Source organism: Nipponia nippon, unplaced genomic scaffold (assembly GCF_047370975.1).
Source record: "Nipponia nippon isolate SJK-2023a ecotype South Korea unplaced genomic scaffold, ASM4737097v1 scaffold_4, whole genome shotgun sequence".
Taxonomy (NCBI): domain Eukaryota; kingdom Metazoa; phylum Chordata; class Aves; order Pelecaniformes; family Threskiornithidae; genus Nipponia; species Nipponia nippon.
The window spans coordinates 44,534,283-44,559,042 of record NW_028262358.1 but is presented as its reverse complement, the minus strand read 5'-3'; the positions used below and the strand labels follow the sequence as shown (position 1 = coordinate 44,559,042).

General features: G+C 41.5%; 1 protein-coding gene across 2 annotated transcripts in view; it reads right to left on the bottom strand.

The window, feature by feature from the left end:
* PCNX2 (pecanex 2) overlaps positions 1 to 24,760 on the bottom strand; it is a 165,017-nt gene that overhangs the window by 32,649 nt on the left and 107,608 nt on the right. For both annotated transcript variants that reach the window (XM_087775005.1, XM_087775006.1), the window contains 2 exons: positions 11,661 to 11,719; positions 9,029 to 9,244 (listed from right to left, as the gene is read on the bottom strand). In XM_087775005.1, coding sequence (XP_087631131.1) covers positions 9,029 to 9,244; positions 11,661 to 11,719 — 275 coding nt within the window. The remainder of the gene's footprint in view (positions 1 to 9,028; positions 9,245 to 11,660; positions 11,720 to 24,760) is intronic.

Sequence of the window (24,760 nt, the reverse complement as noted above, 5' to 3'; positions counted from 1 at the left end):
GCAATTATTTGCATTCTCAGCTAATTTGACAGGTAAAAATATCTGCAAGTCATCTTTGCTAGGTAATTTTAATCAACTAAAGTTAAAATTATACTACAGTGGACGCAATCCACATTGAACTTGAGGAGTGAGAGACATTCTAACTAGTATCATGTTATTACAAAAGCTCTGGAAACCAACCAAAGGAGCTCATGTGGTTATTGTGCAGATTTATTCCCAAGAATGAAATCAGGGCTGTGCGCTGTCAACATCTGGCAAACATGCACTTGCTTAACAAAACCTGTTTGATGGACTCGGGTACTATCACCTTGGGGATTTGGTGTCTTGACTGCTTGCAGAGCCTCTGGAGTATCCCTGTTAAGTTTAAGGGTATAATCTGAGCCACGGCCAGTGCTCTGACAAAGCACCAAATCCCTATTCCTATCATGATGCTGCTGATTAGGATTTCCAAACGACATCTAGTAAAAGGACTCAAGTCTGCACAGACAAAATGCAGGCTTGATGTTCAAGTACATGTTGGTTCCCCCCCAGTCCTTGCAATCAGTTCTAGAAAGACTGTCGGTAATTTTCTCTCATCTTTAATTGAGCCTTACTTTAATCCCTAATGCACTGGCTGGACGTCAATGCCACAGATTTGCATGTTACTGAGAAATTTCATTTTACCAGTACCTACATCAATCCTTTTTGGTTCATTACTCTAGACACTGCAAAGACTAAGACCATGTGCTCAGTTTTATGCATTGAGCCAAAAGGGACAAGTCACAGTAAATGAAGTTAAGTGTTTACGTGCATCTTTTACAGGAGGGCGACCCTAAACTTTTGCGTATATGTTATACACTGATGATTAAAATGACAATTTTTATATTGCTTCTCGAAACATTATGAAGTTCAAGCAACTCAGAATTATTCATAAAACTAAAGAGCAGGGAGCAGAGCGTGCACTTCAGTTCTGCAATGTAATTAAGTGTAGTACCATTAAATATTAAAATACAGGAAAATGTTTTCACTGGTAATTAGTCAGTTTAAAATCAGAGGGAAAACATTTTTTTTTTTTTACATTTCTTTCTGCAGTAGAAAGAAAAGAAGCTCTCCCTCTTCACTCAAGCTCAGTCACTCACTGTGACCCTTGCTAGTACAGATGAGATTTGTAAGACATCTAACACTGGATGGTTGCCAAAAATCCATCAATGCAAAAGCATATGCCAGCTGAACAAAGCAAGGTCAATCCATGTGAGCTCAGGAGAAAACCAGGGTGAGAACTTGGAGCTCTTTCTATTTTCCTGACGCGTCAGGATTGGAGGACTGACTTGTGCTCTGCCAGAGAGATCTGACCTAAATGGAAATAAGAAAATTGAAATTGAAGACTGTAATCTCACTTCAAGAGGATACATAAAATACACCTACATTAATGACCACCCACCCTTCTAGAATTTAAGGCTGAAATCAAAGTGTGCTTTTGAATTTAATTTTGAAAACTCAGTGAGTGAAAAGAAGAGCATTTTTCAGTTCTGAAGGGCCAGAAAGAAAATCCCGTAACACAACTAGATACTTCTAGAAGCAGTTTTAGTTTCCATAAAACATTTCAGTTTAGCAACACATCCAGAATGGGGAATAATTATTGTGGCTGAAGGTAGCAATGGCTTGAGCACTAAGGATTGCTGACATATAATAAGCAACTAGGGTGCAAATGTACGTAGAAAGGGCTCACAGGGCTCATGCACTAACCCCACCCCACAGACGTTAAGAAGATCATAAATCGCCCTCCTGCACTAGGCATTTCAAGCTTTAAACTCCGTGACGCCAACAACCAGTTTTGGACTAGGGGATTTAACTAGGTGTTGAGTCTGAGAGATGGAGCTGGATATGGAGATGGGAGCCATGAAGATGGACTGAAGCCCAGGGTAACTCCTCTTCTAGGCCATGCAGAGGTCTCTTCACCGACAACTCCACAAAAATGCCGGGTTGCTCACCATTTGTTTGGCAAAATCATGCACATGAATATTTTACAAATAAATGCATTACAGTGGAATTATCTGACTCTGCTCCACCAAGCTCTGCTGCAGAAGTATTCACAAATTCTGATGGATTCTCCTTCTCACCCAACACATTTCTCTTCTGCTCAGGATAGCAGCTTCATAAGCAGCAAGTTATCACCCAGAAGAACAAAGAGCATAATTACAGCCACTGAAAGGCCACCCTCTTCTGAAACAAGCATCAGATACAGCTCTAGAAACAGAGAAAAATGAACACTTAGAAAGGAGTGAACTGAGCTCCCAAATGGAAACTCATGAACCCCAGAACTGGACACATTCTGGAAACCAGCAACTGTTTTGGCTCTTTCCTGCTCTTTTCCTTGTGGAACTGGGACTAAGAACAGTAATTTATAGGCTCTGATAGTCTCAAGTTGTTTCAAAGAAAAATCTCAGGACTTAAAAACCAATATCAATTCCTCAAACATCAAAGCTGTTAGTTATAAAACTGTGGTTTGGTTTTCAGCTGCTTCAGGTGCTTGTATGCCTGAAAAATAGTCTGGTTTTCAAACCAGATCAGTTGCTCTAATAACAGGCATCCCCTCTCCTCAGAAACCTTTCCTTTTCTTGGTCCACAGAGACACATTATGGAAGCCCAGGTGGAAGAAAGCATTCTCTAAAGATGGTGGTTGTTAAACTTGCAGCTACCAAATACCACAAAAACCTCTCATGTCACCTCTTCCGGAGTGCAATGCAAGATGCAACATTTTGTTTCTGGCAAAGACATTTTCTCAACAAAAAGGTTGCAGTGCATCTAACAACACGTTCCTTCCTTCCAGAGGTCCTCTCCGGTGCACCCATATATACATATAAAGTTGTGGAAGGAAGGAAGGAAAGGGAAAAAAGACATCAAATATTTATTCTAGTCTGTGTTACAGAAACTATTCTAAGCCTATTTGAAATTCATAGATGGCTTCCACTGTTGGAGCATCATTGTACACCTAGAAAGGCTTGTACATCACAGATTTCCTGCATGCAACATAAAGTATCCTCTTCCCTGTTTCATGCCATTATTCCCAATTAAATGACCAAGATTTAAGAAACCTCTTTGCATCCTTTCTGTTCATGCCTGTAATATTTCGGAGCATTGTGTCTCTCAGCCTTTGTTCTTTCCCACAAACAATGTACTTTTGGTTTTTAACCTTCTCTCCAAAGAGATGCGTGAAAAATGGCTGCTTTTGTCTGAACTCCTTGTAATTTATCGATACCTTTTGATGGTCTGGTGCATACACTGAACATACCTCAAGTGTGGTCTCAGGGAAGACATGAAGGTGGGGACTTTTATTTCCCAACAACAAGAATTGATTTGTAAAAGCAAAAAGGGGAAGTTGCAACCACTCTTTAAATAAAGAATGAGTCTCGCTAGTGCTACAGAGACTTCAGACACAAAAATCAAACACCAATAATTCCTTACACTGGTAATGTACTTGCTACTGTAATAAAACTATACAGCGTACACATACACTGCAGAAATGAGTAACTGTCCTTATTTCTTAGACATCATTACTGTGTCTAAAGCTTATAACCTAAACTGGCTGCATTCATACACCACTTTGCATGGGAAGTAAGCCAGCTAACACAGAGAAAGCCCCACGGGTGATCCCATCCTGCTGTCACAGCTGCCTTCCACTACGCACAATTACATCTCTGTCTGCTCTGTGCTTCTTTCCTTGATCTATCTAATGAAGTTCCAAGTGAAGCATGAATATTGCACGTGCAACATGCAGCAACAAAAAATCACAGCAGAGATTTAGAAGTTAATTACATGATTGAAGAATACCAGGCATGAGTTAGAAAACAGCTCCTCAAGATTTCAGCATCACCACCTGTAATTTCTGCACATGTAACGCCTAACTGGATATTCTCCAGAAGACATTTTGTAGAGGCACAGACTAAAGAGGAAAATATTTAAGTCTTCCTTGTTGTACAGGGAACACGCGGGAGCTAGATATTTTGACATTCTTTCAGCTTGTTCCCTGATTGCGGGTTTTCCCCTGTCTCTTCCTTTCAAATTAAATGATACATTACGTATTTCTTCTGGCAGGCTGCTTTTAGCATACTGCTGTGGTCTAACACAGACAGCAGAGTTAAGTTACTGAAGGGCTTGATTCCCCCACACCAACATGGAGCTACCTGAATGTTTTCACCTAGCCTGAGCTCATTACTACCCTCTCTTTGTTTTCGGAAAAGGAGGAGTTGGGCGTCTCTTCTCAAGGCCTGGCTCCCCCCTGCTTTACACACCGGACGAATGACACGATGCAGGCACATCCCCTTTCTCTCCGTAGAAAGGGAGAGGGAAGAACTGATTCACACAAGGTGCTTAATTTGAACAGGACTGAAGATGGTTGAGAGGAATCCCAGCTTTGCTGACTGTCGTCTTTCAGTCTGCTCAGTCTGTGTCTTCTTACCCTGTCTGCAAGGGTTTGGTTGGTTTTGGTTTGGTTTTTTTTTTTTTTCATTTAAAAGCTGAGCCAAATGCTTCTATTACGTACCGTTAGAAAGGCATCTGGATCAGTCATTTATAATACCAACTTTCAGTTAGGCTGGACTGCAAACTGGGGAGGCAATACCTCCTGCTCCTAGTACACTTAAATTCAGAAGACTCTATGACCCCTTCTTCGACCACTACTGTGGCAGTATTGCCAGCACAGCTTTTCAGCTACCGCAATGAGAAACACCCATAGGAAAATCCAGAGCTCCACAATGCAAATATTGCTTTTGGTATACTCATAAACAGAAAACAGTCACAGACACAGAGAGCACTGTTCTGATTCACTCATTTCCAAAGCAAACACAGACTTCCTATTTAAGGAACAGCAGATTTTTAAGGCCCTCAATTAAAATTACTCATTTGAAATTGAAGTTAAGCAGCCAAAGCTCAGAAATTACAGATTTCAAGTTCCTCCTCTAGCCCTTTTCTTCCTCCTTGTGGGAAACCATTCTGTACAATGAAAGGAATCAGGGTCCTATGTGAAAAACAGTGTATGACCAGACGGCTAAAAATAGGAATGTAAGATGCCCAAAGCAGACAAAATGAGCCTAGTGCTTAACAACTGCCTCTTGACTTTGTAAACCAACCAGGTTCTTCCATGGCAGTTGCATACACTCTTCCCACTTATGCATAAAAAAATCCTGCTGTATTCAGTTGTACCCCACACTCACCAGCTGCAAGATTTGAAATGGGGAAGGATGTGCCGAGTCCGCGCAGGAAATGGCTCCTGGTGCTGCCTGGGGGCAGCCCGGTCTAACTTTCTGCCCCTGCAGGCAGCAATCCCACCCAAAGGAAGGAGCAAAGAAAACCCTCCAAGGAAGAGTTTCAGCTCAGTTCACAGAGCTTCCTTGCGACAGCCCTGGGCCCGACCCCTTATGCAGCTTCTGCCTTCAGGTCAGCCCTTCTGGCTCCTTTTACTCAGACTCAGTGCCCCAGTGTTTGGGCACCCTTGCGTAACCCCTACGGCCCCACCACAGCAGGGCTCCTTGCTGACACAAGGACAAAACCTGTTACAGGCAGGGCATGGTACAGCAGCATAGTTTATCTAAAGCACACCAGACCTCTCAGGTTACCTGGAGACATAAGCAACCCTCTGGTGTCAGCACACCACCTCAGCAAGCCTCCACGGGGCACACAGCAGACTACCTGCCCACACTTCGGAGTCCATGAAGCTTTCGTTATCGTCTGCATCAGGCAGATCCATCTTATCTGGCTTGTGCCTGCTTCCCTTCTGGGCTCCTCTGTTCCTCCTACTCCATCCTTAAGCAGGCTTGTAATTCATGTGGTTTCTCTGGCACCCATTCTGCACGGTCCAGTGGGGTTCAACTCTCACATGGCATGTCAAATGCTACATGTTTGAGCTGTTCTTTCCTCAGGTATGTTCCTTTATTCAATCCTGTGGCTTCTCTGTGCCAGGCCAAACAACGTAATAACAATACTCATGCACTCCTAGTTTCTCTTCCCACAACACCTCCTCTACCCAGAGAAAATATTCTGAAAGCTGGAGAAACCTTCCTTACATACCATGTCTGCGAGGACATAAACTAACGACACATTTTCTCTTATTCTTGGAATAACATCATCCAGTGCGTTCAGGGAGAACAGGGGGGAGTCCATTTCCCTCCCATTTCCATCCTTTTCCTCTCCTTCTGGTACCAGGGAGTCTCTTCCCCCAGTGATACTCTGAGGGTGAGGAGGAATAGGGGACTGGATTTGTACTGAAGATGAGATAATCTAGGTGAGATTCCCATTCCCATTTTCCCACTCCTCCTCCTCCTCCAGTAACTTGTCTGTGCTTTCCCAGTTCACAGTTTGCTGCCGCTCTCTTGGTCCAGGTCTTTTGAACCCTCAGGTAAGGGTGCTGCTTTGCAGGCTGCCGGCCTTCTCCTGAGGAGCGTGAGCGAGACTGGGAAAGGGGATATTCGTGATGAGAACTCAGCTGGCTCTAAATGGCAACCCATGAAACAAATGAGAGGCTCAGCCCCAGCTGAATTTAAAGACCTGTTGCAGCCAGCACATTGGATCTATTCACAAAGAGAACCAGCTCCAATAGTAACACTGAACAGTGTAAGGCAATCTGCATGGAAAGGTCAATTTTCAGACCCATTTAGTTACTCAAACTGTGGTTTTAGGGAATACAGAGATGCCTTGACAGGTGGCACAGTGCAATTTTTGAGCTTTGCTCTCAGATCCAAATGCAAAATGGCACTCGCCTGGTAATGAACCATCCTGGCTCAAAGTCAAAGTCTTCCCAAACCACTTTGCAACAAAACTATCCAGTTGTTTACCATTCAACTTCCAGTTCATTAAGCCTGTCTGCTAAGCCCCTGATCATTTTATCCAGCTAGGACGTGGTTTGAGGATCCTCTCATATTTTTTCATCTCTGTTTCCAAGATTTACTTTTCCTGAACTGCCTGGGGATGGTGATGATGGAGAGGGACTCAGCAGTAGGTGGCAACTGCATAAAGGAAAAAAAAACACTCACAAAACTCATGTAATTTAAGCGTGAAAGTGAGATTTCTTTCTTTTTGTTTCAAATCCTACAGTGAACTATTTTAACACAAAAGGATGATCAGCAAAGATAATTTTCTGAAATTAGAATGCAGGTTAATGGAAATGTACATGGTCCTGCTTACTCAAAATCCCAACAGATCTGAACAAAATGTCAGCATTGTCCAAGATACGTCTCCTCTTTAACATACATAAATCCCTCCTGGAAGTCACTTTTCTTTTCGGATCTGCAGAAACGAATGAACTATTTTTTGACTTCACAGACTTTCCATAAAGAATTATAACTGAGCAACCTAAGAGGAACCAAAAATGACAGGCTGACTAAAACTGTCCTCAAAAAAACCAAAAAAAGCAATTATCTCAGCGATTTACCAGCCTGTGAAACCAGTGGCACTGTAACTAAGAGATTTGAACTGCCACAGTATTTAACTGTTCTTGCAGAACAACATAAATTTGCATTCGTCTGGCCTGAATTTGAAAGAAATAATAGCAAGTTCCAAATCTACCCAAAGAAAGCCTTCCACCTGTGGACTCTATAGGGTACTTAACCTCAGTAACTATCTCTGACACAGCAGCACCACTGCTTACCTTGGGGGCACACAAGGAGAAGATAATACTTGCACAGATGTCTTTGAAATTGAAGAAAGCTACAGAGCCACACATACATCATCATCATCATGAACAACAAGAAATTATACGGCTGATAAATAAATTCTTTCTCGTCCTTTCCACTTGCTTTTTCTTAAAAATTGCCTTTATATTGAATAGGTATCTCCTCAGGTACTACAATACCAAGCTGTTTCAGGTATTTACTGTTTTCTACATAGTCTTTCTTACGATACAGGAGTGTAATCTTCGTCCCCACCATCCAGGAAGGAAAGCGAACATCAAGCATTTACCGCAACCTGTTCAACATCCTACAGGGAGCCTGTCACAGAGTCAAGACTTGAGCCCACGCATGTTATTTCCTAGTCTAATCCTCCCACACCTAAGTGCATTCGAAGAGTCAGTCTGTCTCCTATTTTCTCATACTCAACCTTGTTGAAAAGTCACCTTGATTATACACTCCTCTACATGTTGCCCATTAGATGCTCAGCCCTTGAGCCTGGGAAGCTGTTTGTTCTGGGATTTCAAAACTACGATCACCTGCAATTGCAAAGTGGTATCTTTGAAAGGTCACAAACCCAAGCAACAAACCCAGGCAGCCAACACGTGCAGCGTGAGCAAAATTTAAAAGCTGTTTAAAAGTTCTGTGGGTTTACTTTCATTTTTCTTCCTACTTTAGGGACAACAACAGACAAAAGGACAGGAGTGTGACACTACAAGCAACTGGCCTCACAAAAGCCACACCACCGAGGAGGCAGATGCAATTGCCATTCATTAAAGAGGAGTTTCCTGACAGAGGAATATACTGAAGAGGAAGAAAGCGAGGTCCCTTCTTCAACTGAAGTCAGCACTTCCTAAATAAGAGATACATGAAGGCCTGATCAACTTGCTTCTCCCCTCCTGTTCTACTGTGACGGAGACCATCTCAGCACTGGCATCTTGCATGATCTGACACAGGATATTTTCCATGGGAGGAGTCTTATGATATTTGGGGTTTTTTCAAAGACAAGTTTTGCATTGAACAACTTTAAGAACAACTTTGGTTTTCATGGTTATGGAGGGAAAGGAACAATCCGAAAACATAACTAAGCATAACCTAAAACATCTGTGAACCAAGCAAATAACTCAACGTGCTTTCTTTCTGAAAGTCTTAAGATACTGTAGCACACGACTCCAAATTTCTTAACATCTAGGTTTCAAAACATTGTCATTCAAATAATGATACAAAGAAGTACAGAGCTTTTAGACAGACAGATAAGTATCTATAAAAAGAGAGACAGAGAGAAAGGTCCTTAAACTCTACGTCCTACTATAGAGTTGTGACAGATTAAAAAGCCAGACAGGGTTTGTTGCTGTTTTGTTGTGATTTAAATCATCAGGGATCCTTACCTCGAAATTCCAGCCCTCTGAGCTGAAAGGTGACAAGGCCATTTCCAATTTCGATCAAGTGCACAAAGGCATTTAAATAATCCGATGCCAGAATAAAACAGTCTCCTGTGTTGTAGTTTCCCCAGCGGCCCAGAATCAAATCTCCACAAAGAGACTCCTGCAGAGATCTTGTCAAATGCTCATAAAAAATGGAGTTGAGATTATTGTCATCATTTCCTACAACCAGAGCAGCACACATTTGTAAAGAATAAAATTTATAATACACTAAGCCATTCTGCATAAAATCCCATATTCTTTTTTATTCCTGCATAAAGCTCTTTCCTCTAGCTGGATGGTATCTTCCTGATACTTTATACAACCTACATTTCCTCAGTGATTTTTAGCCCTTCAGAGAAGCAGGCCGAAACTTTTGTTTAATATGAACAATACTGTAAATATAACATCAAATTAGTGATAACACATATTTCAGACTGAATCAAATCACCTCCATGTTTTAGAACAGCAAGACTTTTTTGGCTCCACTGAAAGTCTCTGCAATGCTAAGTTAATGTCTACACATTGTTCTTAATTTTAAGGAACCATAAATCATTATTATTTCAGTACATAAGCTTAAATCTGAATATTATTTCTGAGATTTTTAAAGAATTCAGCCACACAGCTTCCAGTGATTTTATTGGGATTTTTTTCTTTTACTCCTCCAGGATTTTTTCAAGGCTTTGCCCATGAAGTAAGATGATGATACATATTTTAAAAGAGGTGACTTAGTATATTCAGAAAGAATGAAACAAGATTCATTACCCACTAGAATTGCTACCACTTCTTTAAAAATAGTAGCTGTCCAATTACACATTGCTTGGACCAATTGTCCAGATGAAAAACACCCCATCACAGTCTAGAAGTGTTCTCTCATAAAGGTCCACGGCATTTAACTGGATTAAAAGTAGCACTTTATGATGGTGATCCGTGAAAGGGAATGAACCTTTCACAAATGCTAACACAGTGCCGCATAATCCAATGTGGTGTTGTCTTGTGCTTCTGCTCTTCTACATAATATATGCTTGACATAAGAACTGCTTTTCTATAATGCATCAGTGTCTCACCTTCAATACTTTTAAAATGCTGGTGCATGAATAGATACACATGTACAAACCAACATCTTGTAGGTGTATTTGTACACACGAGAGTGTACGCAGATACATATATACAGGTACACATGCATATTTACGTACGTGCACATTTAGGAGCAGATCTAACATGGAGAAAAAAAACAGAGGATGACAGGCTATAGCTTCCCCTACAAATTGCTCCTCAATATGAGAAGAGGAGTGGGCGTGTTTCTATGCTGCTTTTCATCACCATGGCCATTATGCATCCAGCCCTGGTATGTATGTATATGCAGGTGCGTATGCACATACAGACATACTCAGCTATACACCTTCTGGAATATATTCAGTGAAAATCTAAACAAGTCATAAACCGAATCTTTTAAGCACACACACACAAAAGGAACGTTTTGCTTGAGCTATGGGGTTTAAAACATAATTAACTTATTAGCATATATAATAATGCTGAAGGTTATTGCTATCAGATGACAGAACGGCCTTGGGAAACATCTTAACTCCCTGCCTTGAAATGATAAATAATGAAAGAGCACTATATATGCCTCCAACTGCTAGTACCTCTCTCGCCTTCTTGGATACCCTGGATTACACCCATTTCTGCTTGAAGATGTATATTTGTTCATGCTACTGATGTAATGGATAAGGATAAAAAGGGAGGGTGTGTAAAAATATAACAGCAGTAATTACAATGTAAACTTATACCTCCACAATACAAGCCCCTGACACCTCAGTAGCAAAATAAAATCAGCTGCAGAACACTGAAACCGAAGAAACCTGTGTATGAAACCCTGGCCCCTCTCACTAGGACTGGGATTTGGCATGAAACACTGGTACCTGTTTCCCCGGGAAAGGACTGTGTCCCGCCAGGTGCTGAAGAGCATCAGCTGAGGCACCACACGCTTTCCGCGTCCACTGACTTGCCAAGTAACGCTCTTGCTTCCCAGTCTCACAGGAACCACTCGGTGCAGCCCAGGAAGGTGCTTTACATGGCCATGGATCAGAGCTCATTTCATGCACCAATACCCAGAGGAGAAGTCCACCATCTTTCCTACTTCCTCCTTTTACCCCCTCCTGCAAATTTTCCAACTTGCCTTTACCCCCTCTCCAAAAGGTTTCTCTCCAGGGAAGAGGAGATACCTGTCAGCGCAAACTGCTCAGCAGCAGGGGCACTGTTAACCTGCTGCTTTTTTCCAAAACCTTTCCCTGCCCACAACTGACCTTCAAGTCTAGCTCAGGTGTCTGCTGCGTACTCCGCAAAACCAGCAGTGTTACGATTAACCAAGCAATTCGCAGCTCAGCAGCTATCTGATCAGCCACATGTAACTGAAGAGCAAATTTACTTATCAAGTCACACGACCTAAACCAATGCTCTGCTGCATTTAAAATGCTCTGGTTTGTTCACAAAACATTTAAACCCTTTGCATCTCTTCAGCTTCCCAGGAAAAGCCTCGACAGTGTAAATACATCACATTTTGTAAATCAAGCAAAACACCCAAACTCCGAGGCCATACCTGCATCCTTTTCGATCTGAATTGCCAGTCTGGTGTTGGAATGGTCCGACCTTTTGGTGCTGGAAATAAAGACATGTTGTACAGCCAATTCTTTTTTACAAAAATAAGACTCTCCCAAAACCACATTTTAATTTTCTTTTTAACATATCTTCTCATTCTGTGTTTATATCATTATGCAGTTCACACTGTAACCTGTTCATCGGTTTACTCCAAGTAGGCATATACAGTTATTTCACTTCAGTATTGCTATTGATATTGTAGCTTATCAGCACACAAACCAAAAGTGTCCATGGCCCCTCCTCCTTTTCCTCAAACTCTTTCTTCCCCATTTTCCTTCTTGTGGGGCAGAGTCCTTTCAGAATTTGGCATCTACAATAATACACAACACTATGTACTTAAATAATTGAACTGGCTCCAGAAGCATATCAGCCAGGTGCCACCAAAACAATGAATAGAAAGAATATTAAATTAGTCTGTCTTCCCTTCTGAGCCTTAAGGGAAACAGCTGGACTCAAGGGGTTTTCTTTGTGAGAAAATATTTCTGTGGGTGTATAACATCTATGGAAAAACAACAACAAAAAAACCACTTAGTTTCATATTTAGCTAGGCAGCAACGAGAGAGTCCCTTGTCATTCTTATTGCTTGAAAAGGAGTAAATTACAGGGTCTTAATCCATACAGACAGTAACCCTGTCTCACTTATGAATGACACATTCCCTACTCAGTATTTTCATTGTAGCAGTGATATAAATACCACAGGAAAAACAGTCACAAACCAGAACACAACTAAAAGGTAGATTGGATTGAGCTTTTATTCCTACCTGTAACAAAAAACACTAACAAAGCCTGAAAATAAGGAACAAGTAAATCACTGTGGGCAAGCATGTGTCCAACAGAAGGGAGTGGTTGTTGTGGTCACTAGGGATATTCAACACCAGAAGTGCAAAACATCTCCCAAGCATCCATCTCCCAAGCCTCCAGGGTACAAGTGAAAGCCTGGGTAACTGAAATGCTATAGCAAATGTAAATTTCCCTGAAATACTGCTCTGGCAGTGGTGCTTTAGGATTTCAGGACACTTCCTTAAGAATATTGCCTCAAAAGTTTTGCCCTCAATCGCTAACCTTAGCAGAAGGTCTATCAATCAGATATATGAATATTATCACTCCTTGGAAAATGGTGTTAAAGCAGAAAATGGGTAAAGACAAAGCCACTTGCCCCAAACAACAGTCAGCATAAGGTTACATGTGACAGTGGTGAGAATCTCATCTGTTCAACAGCCTGCAAACGCAGGGGAAAAGTGCCAGCGCACCACCTCTCCTGGCACGGGAACCGAGGGAGACACCCAGGCGTGGTCCTCATCGTGTCCTTTGTCAAACTGTGATGAGGGCAGCCTGGCCAGGTGGGACTGCCTGTGGTCTGGCTCATTAGGGTGGAGCACAGACCACAGCGGAGATTTTGAACCAGCTGATGGCTGGCCTGTCAACTTAGCCTGAATTTAGCTACTCGCTACGAGAACTTAGACATGCCCTGACGAAGACTGCAGCAAAGAGGGTAGAAGTTACATGGGAGGCTTTCAAACAGCTTAAATAACACTGCAAAAGGATGGTGTAAGCTCGGGGTAATGTTGTCTTTGCAGTACTCTCTGGGAGTCTGTGTGTCCTCATCGCAGTATTGGCTCCCAGGATTTTGTGTGTCAATATACAAGTTATTTAAAAGGTTGGAAGTTTTTGAGCTGAAGCTATAAGCCCATACTGAAGCCAACTGGGAGAAGGATGCCATTGACATCCCTAATGTTAGAAAGCCTTTTCATGCACCTTCTCCGCCTCCCCCAAAAAGCTGTGGAAAACAGGCTTCCATGTAGTAGACAGAAGAGGAACAGAATTGCTTTATGTCTACTCCCTACCAGCAAATGAGTTTTGCTTTAAAAAGGCATGTTCTTTACTTTGCAAGAAATACAGCTAGAGAGAATATGAGTCTTAATTAGAATTATTTGTGGTTAATATTAGTACATTATCTACATAGATTAACATTTTATTTGATGTATTATTTATCTTCCTGCCTCTGGTTGGCTCAGCTTATTGTAACTGCAATTTTCATTTCCTATGCAACAGAAAATGGCAATGGGGGGGAGGGCCTTCTAAGCAGCTCAAAATATAAAGAATGATTTTGCTTCAAAATGGTTGTCAGAATTCTTCTACCCTGATATACATCCACCTGCAACTGCAACATATGCAAGAGTAAGCATAAAGACAAGGTTATAGAATTCAATCAATTTTCTATTCTCAGCAGAGAAACGCTGCTGATTTCCAAATGCATATGTTTTAAGATTATGAGACTCCTTATTAACTTTCAGTCCCTCTGAAATCAGTGTGGCAGTATGAGGTACAAGTCAACACTATTCTTTACCCCAATTTTTTACCAACCTATAAAGCATTTCTCTTCTTGAGGCATATTGAGACCCATACAAATCAAGCAATACTTCAGAAAATTCTAATCTCTAATAAGTAGGAATATCCTTTTGCCCAGCGTGCAGCTCTAGCTCCATTTCTTCCCCCCCCCACTTTTTTTTTTTTTTTTTTTGAGATAAAGATGCATGAAACAATCAAGGAAAATCACGAGTACTTCAGGGCACTCCGAGAGGGATAATGCAGCCTGACTGGGAAGAAGGGAAGGAAACAGAAGGGCGCTCTCAAACAAAACAAAACCAGGCGCCGTTGCAGCTTTATCCTCCATTCCAAGCACAGTAACGATTGCTTAAGCAGCTAAAACATGGGCCTCAGGACATGAGACAAGAAAGGATTTACCTTTTCAGACACTACCACAAAAACGCAAATCTTTATACAGATATTTTGAAGCATAATTTTAATTTTTTTTAAGACTTACAGTAATATAGGTAGTTTGTAAAGCAAACTTCTGTCCTGAAATTGGTTTAGTTGAATAAATTCAGTCAGGTAATCCATTTTGGACTTTAAAAATCTTCCACAATTATTAGTAACCAAAGCTATGTTTGCACCTTCTTGAAGGCAATGGGAATTTGCATAGCATTAAACTATAATACACTGCACCTAACAATTAAACCGGCGACGCCTTTACTCCCGGGCTTTTTGCTGCCCACTAGGACCTCTCAAAGTGAACTTTTGGGACTAGTGGGTGAATTGGGCTTTCCTCCAGTGGGCTCTTACTTTAAACTTGGTTGTTACCACTCATCCAAGGTGATAATTAGCTCAATAATTGGATTTCTTCCTGAACGGCATTATTCTATGCAAACCCAGTGCAGGTCCTTCCGCACTTGCCCTAGAGAGCAAGCGATTGTGTTTGAACATCTTCAGCTAAGTCTTCAGCAATTTTCAAGCGAACATCCTGCTTAGTTCCTGAAATACCTATCTCGTGCTCTTTTAATCCAGCATTTACACGGGCACTGAGATAATCCACTGGTTTGCACAGCACTGTTCGTGCCATTTTAACTATCGCATCCCTTTGCAAAAGGATGAAGCCACTTCCTATACTTCCCTTGTCCAAAAATACTGCCTCATTTTTCAACCTGGAAAGACTTTCTTCTCCCACTTTACTCTCCCAGTTTCCTTAGAAAGATAGAAAAAAGACTGAGGGGGATTCAGGCAGCCTGGGGAACATACAGTGGATGGTAAGAATTGGGCAAATTGAGGAGGGAAAAAAAAAAAGAAAAAAAAAAGATCATTACTATGCTTATTTCCAGAAGATGAAAATAAAATCGCAGCTGTTCTATCTGCCTTGCTGTTGCTGGGTTTTGCCCCAAAACACAAATTCAAGATTTCCAGGATTCCTACTGTGAAGGAGGAGATCTCTACTTTGAAAGAGAACAAAACAAAGAAAAGCAGCTCCCCTCTGGGGGATGCAAGAGATGCCTTTCTAGGGTAGATCCAAAGTTTTTCTTTGTCTGTGTCCAATGAATTTTAATCCATCTTTCCATGACATCTAACAGGCAAGTCTAACAGAGAGAAACTTTACTATGCTGCAGCCCTATGATTATTCATGGGAGTCGGGGGGGGGTTGGGAAATCAACATTTCCGTGTGAATGTCTTACGCTGCTGGCACTATAAACGGAAGGCTTAGCATTAAAAACACAGTAGTAGTAGTAGTAGTAGTGACAGTGAGGCAGGAGGGAGAATGAGGAGATGGCAGAATAAGCAGGCATCCATGAATATTCGAAGGACACCAGAGGCAAAAATGATGGTACTAATTGGAAGTGTGAGGATGCCCAAGTAGTTTTAAATCAATTTCATCTAAAATGCAGAATGATTTCAGTGCGATTATAACAGCAAAGGCTGACAGCCCCGTCGTGCATAACCATACCCAGGTTTTCTGGGCAGCTGCATGGAAGGCATGCCTTAGGTTTAACTTATGTTAATAAAGATAGATTTCCTAAAAATGAAAACAGCAGCTCCTTCCTGATAACTCACTCTGATTTTTATTTTTTGTGCTTTCTTCCTCTCCTCCTTCCCTGACTGCTCCAGTGTTTCACAATAAAAAGTGGCTTTGATTGCACACTAGGAAACTGGGGGAGGGCTAAGGTACAAAAAGTTCCAGTTGTTAAAGACAGCGCTGCTGGAAGATCCTTTTAAAACATAGGAAGATCTTATTACCAGTAATGCTTCCTGTTCTTAGGGTTTCTTTACTTTCTTAAAAAGGTTTTTATAATTCATTCCGAGAGCTTCTCAGATTTGGGTTTTGGGTTTTTTGTGGTTTGTTTGGTTTGGGATTTTTGTTTGTTTGTTTAAGTAGGTGTAAAAATCAGAATTGCAGTCATTTGCTAAGATACTACTGAGCATGTTTATTTGGCATATTCTGAAGCCTTTCCTGAAGATGAGGTTTCTGTGCTCCTGCAGCAATAGGGACGCAAATGAGAGGTGTGAATTTGAGATCAAAAGCTGAATGCCCAAACATGGATTAAACAGCCCACCCAAGTGCTCTGACATTCAAAGGTTTAGCTGGGGAATTCACCTCTTATTTGTAAGCCAGGTCATTTAAGCATCTATGTGTTTTAAAATATTCACTAATGCTTTACCAAAATGTCATCAATATCCCCACTTTTGTCTTACTTGCCTACTTTGCTACTTAATTTCTTTCCCCTTGCTTGAGTACGCTTTTTCTTTTAAAAGGCATTTAGTCACTATCTTCAGATATTTTATACTAAGCAATACAAGGAGCTTTATAAATGGAAGGATTATGCCAACCACACAGATGTGTTTGTAGTCACTCCTGTGTCAGTGAAAAAGAGCTGGGACCCTGACATTCCTGTAAGGATGGGGCTTAGCACAGGTCCCAGCATCACAGCCATACCTCACAGTCCACAATTCATAGAAGTACTTTTAATTTTAAAGCAAATGTGTTAATTGCACCCAGAAACACGCATCTGAAATACTACAGGTGAGTGTTATTTTTCTGGCTTTCCCATTGTGAGCCAATGCAAACATTATAGGAAAGGTACTCTGCTGTGCCCCGCTCTGGGTAAAGAGCTCTGCAGGACCAATCCACTTGGGCTCTGTGCGGGCTGATGGGCCCACGAGTGAAGTGGCAAAAGCCTAAGAAACTATAAGGACCTGGAGAATAGAAAAGAGGTGATGAGAAATGTCCTGGTGAAGTTTCCACCAGAAAAGAGAGTGAGATCAGACAGCAAAAAAAAAAAAAAATTACCAAAATGTTGGGAGCTGCTTCAGCAAATGAGGCTAAGACGTTTACCTCCTTTACTCCGCACAGAGAGATGCACATTGTTTAAACATCATAAAAGGAGGAAAGGACAGCAAGGCGTTTCAGAACTCATTCTTAGTATTCTTTATTGCTGATAACAAAGTGCTTTTATGCTTTTTCAGTGTGCAATATTAAAATAACATATACTGAAGATATTTTAATCGTCACTTTCAGACTCAAAGTGACTGCTTAAAAATAAAATTAGGAGGTAGAGATGGCAAGAAAGTATGAGGAAATACAAGAATAAGACAAAGACTGGTGAATTATGCCTTAGAAAGAAAGCCTAAATTACAAATACTAGTTTCGTTCACTACAGGGTTTTCCATATCCATATTTCTCACCAAAAGATGAAGGGAGGCAAAACGGAAGCTAACCAAGCCATTCCAGTGCCGTAAACCTGTGAGTGCAGCATCAGTGATACTACACTGAAGAAGAAGAAAAATCTGACTGCTACTGCGCTGTTGTACAAAATCCAGTCTAAAACAGGGATAACTTCTAATACCTCTGTTTTTTTTTCATTGCAAGGACTGTTAAGAGTGTTAATCATTTACAGCAGTTGTTACAGTAGTCTCTACAGTACTCTTCAGACTGAAAAAATCTCCAACACATGGTTGAACTAGATGGTATTTTGAGAGCAAACACTGCTAGTCAAAGAATAAAAAAAAAAAAATCCCTCTAGCATTCATCCAGCATTTACCTAGTCCCAACTAGCACAAAGCTTCAGAGACAATTCTCAGTGGCGACGGTGACATAATTCTGCATTTTGCATTATCTCAGGAAGAAGCGAGAGACATTTTACATTTTGCTTTTATAAGCCCTCAGGTAATTTGGGTCCAGTACATCAGGAGACAACCAGGACTTGAGCAAGCTGTAGCACAAATTATTCCCTGCTGCTCTCTGTACACAACTGATATATCACCTCAGTTAGAACCGTTACAGTTGCTGAACATCTCCTCTGCAATCTCAGCCTTTCCCCTGTCTTCATATTTTGGCAAAAGTTGCCTGAGTAAGCATCATCTTGAATGGAAGGTTTGAGTTTAGTGCTCCAAACCTCAGCTTGCCCCTAAATGTTTGATTCAGTTAAATCTAAAACAGGAGGTGATCTACACTATCCAAGTGAATGGATGAACGCTTGCTGAGAACATCTATTCTTATGCAAATTCGGTCCATCCATTCAAACAGGTTTCCAATACTCAATATGACAAATTTCATTAATTTACTTATCTCATTAGATTTACATGATTTGGAAGCTAAGCATTAGATGGACAGGTTATAAAATTTTTGTGCCACTGTATACCCACACAATCCCTTAAAATATTACATGCTTCCTATTTCTGATCTATGTGTCCATTCTCATCTTTCTCTTCTGTCCTGTTGCTGCCTTCCTTTCCAAATATCTTTAACGTCCTCTTCTGTCATGCTCATGATTTCTCTTCCTCTATAGGTCTGAGTTCCTGCTTATCAATGTCTGTTGCATTACCCTCTCAGATTTTTCACTGCATGCCTTTTGCCTTTTTGCCCATCCCTTTCCCTTTTCATTTATCTTGCTTGTTGTTTTGATCTCTGCTTGTGTTTCTGCCTGGCCTCAGCATGCATTCCCTCTCTGATGCCTCCCTTCTGTCTTTATTCTGTCCTCTTAGAATGATTCAGTGAATTGGAGTTGTGAATGCATCTTTAACTCGGCAGGGAACTACAGAGCACTGAATCAGAATGCACTCCCAATTAATTATCACACATATGGCTCCTATTCAATTAGCCTCAATTTGTTTTATTGACTGCCACGGGCAAAATTTGAGAAGAGGAGATGTTACCAGTTAAAGAGATACTGCCAAACAGTTAAAACACAACTTTGAATTTTGTATAGCTTCCCTTGAGTGTGAAACTCTTGGCAACTCAGAAAACACTTATTTTAATACCAGATCTGTTTGATTAAAGGTGCCTGGTTTTCCTCACCCATCCTTTCCCAGACAGCCTTCATGTTCTCCCAGTTCAGTGTGACTCCACACATGGAGTCAAGCGATGAGGTGAGGGCTGGGTTGGAGAGGAGATGTGCATACCTCCATGCTACAGCAAATGGCCAAAGGGTCACACATGCACACAGGGTCACTTAATCCGGGGGAGATCACAGTTCAAGATACTTAATTTCTAGCAGGGCTTCTTTTAGTCTGGCGCTTTACCTGAAGCAACACCTCCCACACCTGAATGCTGTGGCTTTGTGACTCCTCAAATCCCCACACACCTGCTGAAAGGGATTAAAGACTCCCAAGCCAGGCAAGTGTTGCAGGTACAAGTCCATGGGCAGTACCGGTGGTGTGCAATGTGAAGATGTAGAGCAGATAGGCACTACAGCAGGGAGGAGGCAGGGAATGGCCTTGAGAAGACAGTCAGATGAGTAAGTCTAATGAATAACATGTAACTTCAGAGGGCTCATGAAGAAATAAGGCTGAAGTACGGACAAAGATGTTCCTTGTTCTTCAAACATTTCTGTTTTCTCTGTTCTCTCCCCCAATGCCAGAACCATGGCCACACATGCATCTGGAGAACAGGGCACAACTTCCCAAAGACCAGTTTATACTCATTATTTCAACAGAGGAGCATTTTTTCCCCCCAAAAAATCATCTTTATTGGGAAATCTGCCAGTTATAAGAGTAGTGAAGGAAAAATAGCAGCAATTTGCTAACATTTCAGCTTTTCCATCACTGCCAGCCAGGGAGTAACACTACAGTCACCCCGAATGCTGTACCCAAGGGCACCCAATCCAGGCCTAAGCATCCCTCAGTACCAGTCTAGGCTGGATGCTCAAGGAGCTAAATCCCCTTGAAGTCCCCAGAAGGACTCTCACCAAATTCCACATGCTTTGTGAACAGGACCGGGCAGCCCTTCTGATTTGAAGGCAACACACCAAAAGTTCAGACTAAAACCCATTCATTCATTGGTTCTATTTTTTTCGACTTGTAAGTCCCAGGCACTAATAAGCACCCATTTTGCTTTTATCTACATGCTGATACTTATTTATACTTTTTTTCCTGAGTTCTAAATTAACTTAACACTCAATAAAAGCCTGGAGGAGCCCTGAGGCCAACTCAGTGAAGACTTCTCTTAAGAGAGCCACAGCCATCAAAGGGGCTAGCATTCATAAAACTGAGTAATAGCTGATAACAAAGGAACCAGAACTTCAGTACACTCTAGAGTGAAGTCGTGCAAGTGGAATATAGTGCTTCTTTCTGGTCAGTTCATAAAAAACAGTATAGAAATATAAGCAGCCATAGAGAAACACAAAAATCAGCAAAGAAAGGGAAACAGTTCAGAAGAAACTAAAACAATTGCAATCAACAGTAAAACTGATGGCTGCGATGTGGCTTTCATGCCAGGCGGCTGGAAGTACTCAGGAAAGTTTGAACCCTAAGTAAGGAGAGCAGGCAGTGACAGTAGTCAGAACGTAACATTTCTGAAGTGATACTTGAGGAAATAAGGCGAACGCTAACTCCTGTTGACTAGGGGGAAAAGGGTTCTCCTATGCTTAGGTTATGCTATAATTGTTGACTTCAGAGGTTAATGTACCTTTCTTTAAAGTATTCATTATAAATCAATGTCCAAGGCATTACTGAACTATAAGCAGCTGCTGCAGTTGTTCCTCTGTAAACATAACCACTATGGAGGTCTAAGAACATGTGAAAAATCAAACAACATAGCAAAAAAAGACTAAAAAAAGAGAAACCCAGCCCTAAAAAGGAGAACTTGAAAGGTCTGAACATGCAGCTCCCAAACAAGGCCCATGGACAGTTATGGTTGAAGGATGTTTTGTGTTCAGAGCAGGGGTTTTAGCAGCTGTAACAGATGAGCAGGCTCACAGGGAAACCAGATGCACTAGGGTGTGTTAAAAATAAGCATTTGGAAGTGGAAGGCCTGTTATTTTATGGGAAAAAGGGAGGGAGCAGACGGGTACATTTCACAACTCCTTTTCCCATACACATGCATAATGTGGGGTCAACCCGAATGACGCCTACACTGGGAAAACTCTTCCCATTCCACCTGCAGGCTGTCCACAACAGGCAGGTTAAGTGAGCCGGCAGGAAAAAAGAAAATGCCAGCTGCACTAGATCTGAGGCAGGGCAGGTTTTCCTCACCCTCCGTTCCCAGCTGTATTCACCTTACGGGCGGCTGTTTTCCAGACCACAATGACTGGAACAATAACACAGTGAACAATAACACATCTTTTTAAAAAGATGGAGGAAAGAAAGGCTTGCTTACATATTCTCAAACACAGAGAGGTGTCCTGTAATGCCATCCCGAGATAACTGGCAATTTAATCACAGCCTCTTTAGAGGCACCTAACAAATTCAGTTATACCACATGGTAATTCACTCGAGACCCTTCAGAGCAAATGCAAGCTGTGCCTTACCCAAAAACAGGCACTGAACCAGATGACCAAGAAAGAACAGAAACAAGGAGCAGGAGAGAGATGAGTGGCTTGTAGGCAACAAAATCTCTAGATTCCTGGTGGCAGTTTGCTGTTTGCGGGGACAAGTCACAGCTGCAGCAGAGAACAGGCTGCTCGACGTGATCCAGTGGTCAGACCCACCGGGGAATGAAAGTAAACTTCCTACCCTGTTCTGTCCATTGCCTTATCCAAGATACAAAGCAAGATAAGAGAAAGGGAGGAAGGGGACAGAGTCAGGCTGCAGCGTGACAAAGTATTTAAGAAAAAAAGCAAAGCAGAGGTATGGAACAACAGCGTTTGAACAAACACTTTATGCTTTAAAGTGCCTATACATTAAACAAGATTTACTGCTATTTCCTTTTCTCTCTCTGACATCTACAGCCTAATCATTCCAACAGCTGTGAAAATAAAGACTAAAACAGGACTCTTCGAACTGGGAAGCAGGACCCAGGCTAACGGCAGGACAAAGCCAGTGTTGCATCAAACTTCTTTTTTTTTTTTTTAAAAAAAAAAAAAAAAAGAAGAAAAACAGAAAATTTCTCCTAGTTGGATTCCCACGAGGCAACCAGCTCATGAGCAGCAGGCCAGCTTTCTGATTTTACACCCCTCTCTTTTCAACAACAATGGCAGCAAAAGCTGTAAAAAAGTGGCTGCGTGAGAAGTTGTTCTTTCTTACTCACCCTCCTTATTGCCTTATTTTTTCTTCTTCTTAAAGTCACCCTTCCGTTTCCCCCCTGAAAGATCCCTGACCCCAGTGACGTATTGGTGCACCACACTCTGAACGCAGTGAGTACCAAAGTGCACGCTATAAACAAAGAGCATTTACTGATTGCAGGGAAGAACACCCATGCTCTGCGCACACGCTGCAAGAGCACAAACAAGCACAGTATGACTCCGGAATTTTGAAGAGCTTGCTAGGAATTTCACAGTTTGCCTACTGCCTACTTTTTTTTTTTTTTTTACCCACTTGAGTTCCTCCATCTCCTTGAAAAAACAAACAAGCCATCATCTCAATTCTCCAAGACTTTCAGCTCCAGCTCACATCATCTGGAGTGGCAGATGCCCAGTCAGAAATCTGAGGAATCAAACTCCTCTTTAGCCAGCAGAAAAAATGGGACTAAAAGAAACACTGGAAATGCAAGATGCATATGTGTGCACTCAAAAAACCAGATGAAGACAACCAAAGCAGCACTTCAAAGACAGATGGAGCAGTTGCTCACTACTCAGGCTACTGGCCTAATAGCCCAGCTCTATTAATAAACACGGTACTGTCTACTTGCTGATGTCCAAAGCTTCAACTTTGGATTCACTTCACAGAAAATGAACCGGATGTTTTTTCCCTCATCTAATTTCACACTGTTGGCCCAAATGAGATGCAAAAATAAGTTTTCCTTAAGTGAAACAAAATAAAAATGACTTGCTTGACAGCAGTGCAGTGTGCATATACTGATGAACAGAAATGACACTCTAAGAAAGCAACTTAATTTATGCTTGGAAGAAAAACAAAACCATGATATTTTGATATCTAGACTGCCTGTCAAAATTGTTTTCGATTAGCCCAATTAAGAGGTTAAAGTATAAAAAAAAATAACCATGGAATTAACTACCTCTGTAACTTCATATAAATGTAAATGAATTTTTGCATAGCTAATACAAATATGATAATTTAATGTAGTCATCAATACAGCAAGGAAGTGTTTGAAAATGAGTATGCAAAGCAGCCAAAACAAAAAAAGAAAGCACGCTATATCCCAGGCACAGCAGAGTAAGATGATAAGCAGTACAGCAAGCAGCAAAAACAAAAAGCAGCCACTAACGAGCACTAGATTAATATATAGTAAGGCAAGCAAGCCCCATGGCAAACACCTGCCTGCCGATGGGAAGTGGTGAATGAATTCCTTGGTTTGCTTTGCTTGTGTGCAGAGCTTTTGCTTTACCTATTCAACTGTCCTTATCTCAACCCATGAGTTTTCTCACTTTTACTCTTCCGATTCTCTCCCCCATCCCCCCAGCTGGCTGCGTGGTGCTTAGTTGCCGGCTGGGGTTGAACCATGCAATAAGGCACACTGAAGGTAGTTCTCCCCTGGGCAAAAGTTCCTGTCAACAGGCAATGAGTATGGAAACGGCCAAAAAAATCTGCTAGAGCTTCTGCTTTGTACGAGCGTATCTCAGACTGCCCTGTAGTGAACCTGTGACTTTCCATGAATACCCTGAGCTGAACTTAGCAAAAGTAACTGTCAACGCACTCCAAAAAAGCAATCTGTACACCAGCTTCCCCATCTGTTTGTTCTGTTTTGTCTTCCAGCACCTGGAAACTAAGTACACATCTGGCCACAGGGCACTGCAGCCCAAAGACTGGTCAGTGCAGGAGCCAGAACAACTTTCACTCCAGCTTAGGTTCCCAATCCTATTTAACTCCACAGCTCTGAGAGAAAGCAATCCTGCTGTCCCTTTGAATTCTAAAAAGTTGAAGGGTCAAGATTTAAAGCAGTAAGGCAAGACCTGTCTCACTTCATTCAATTATTTTAAGTATTTTGTAGAAAACGTCCCTATTCTTAGTACAAAATTTCTTCCTTCCCTTGCCTTTTTTTGTCTTTTGACTGTGTCCCTTTAACGACCAAGGAGTTTTTCAGTCCAATGCTCGCTTGCTCTGCTCAGTTCTTCAAGTTAGCAATGAAATACTGAAATACAAGCGAGGTAAAGGAGAATCAGAAGTGCTAGAGACAAAATGAATATAAATTTAGGAGGAGCCATTACATGTGCATATTGTGGGGTGCCACAGGTTCAGGCAAACATTTATTTCACTTTGATGACTATCTGAATCTTCTACAAGGCTGTTTTCTACTTCTGAAAGATTTTTGAGGGGGAAGGTTGTGGTTTTGATGTATTAAGAGAGAAGATCATAAAAGATAAACTAGAATTTCTAACAAAC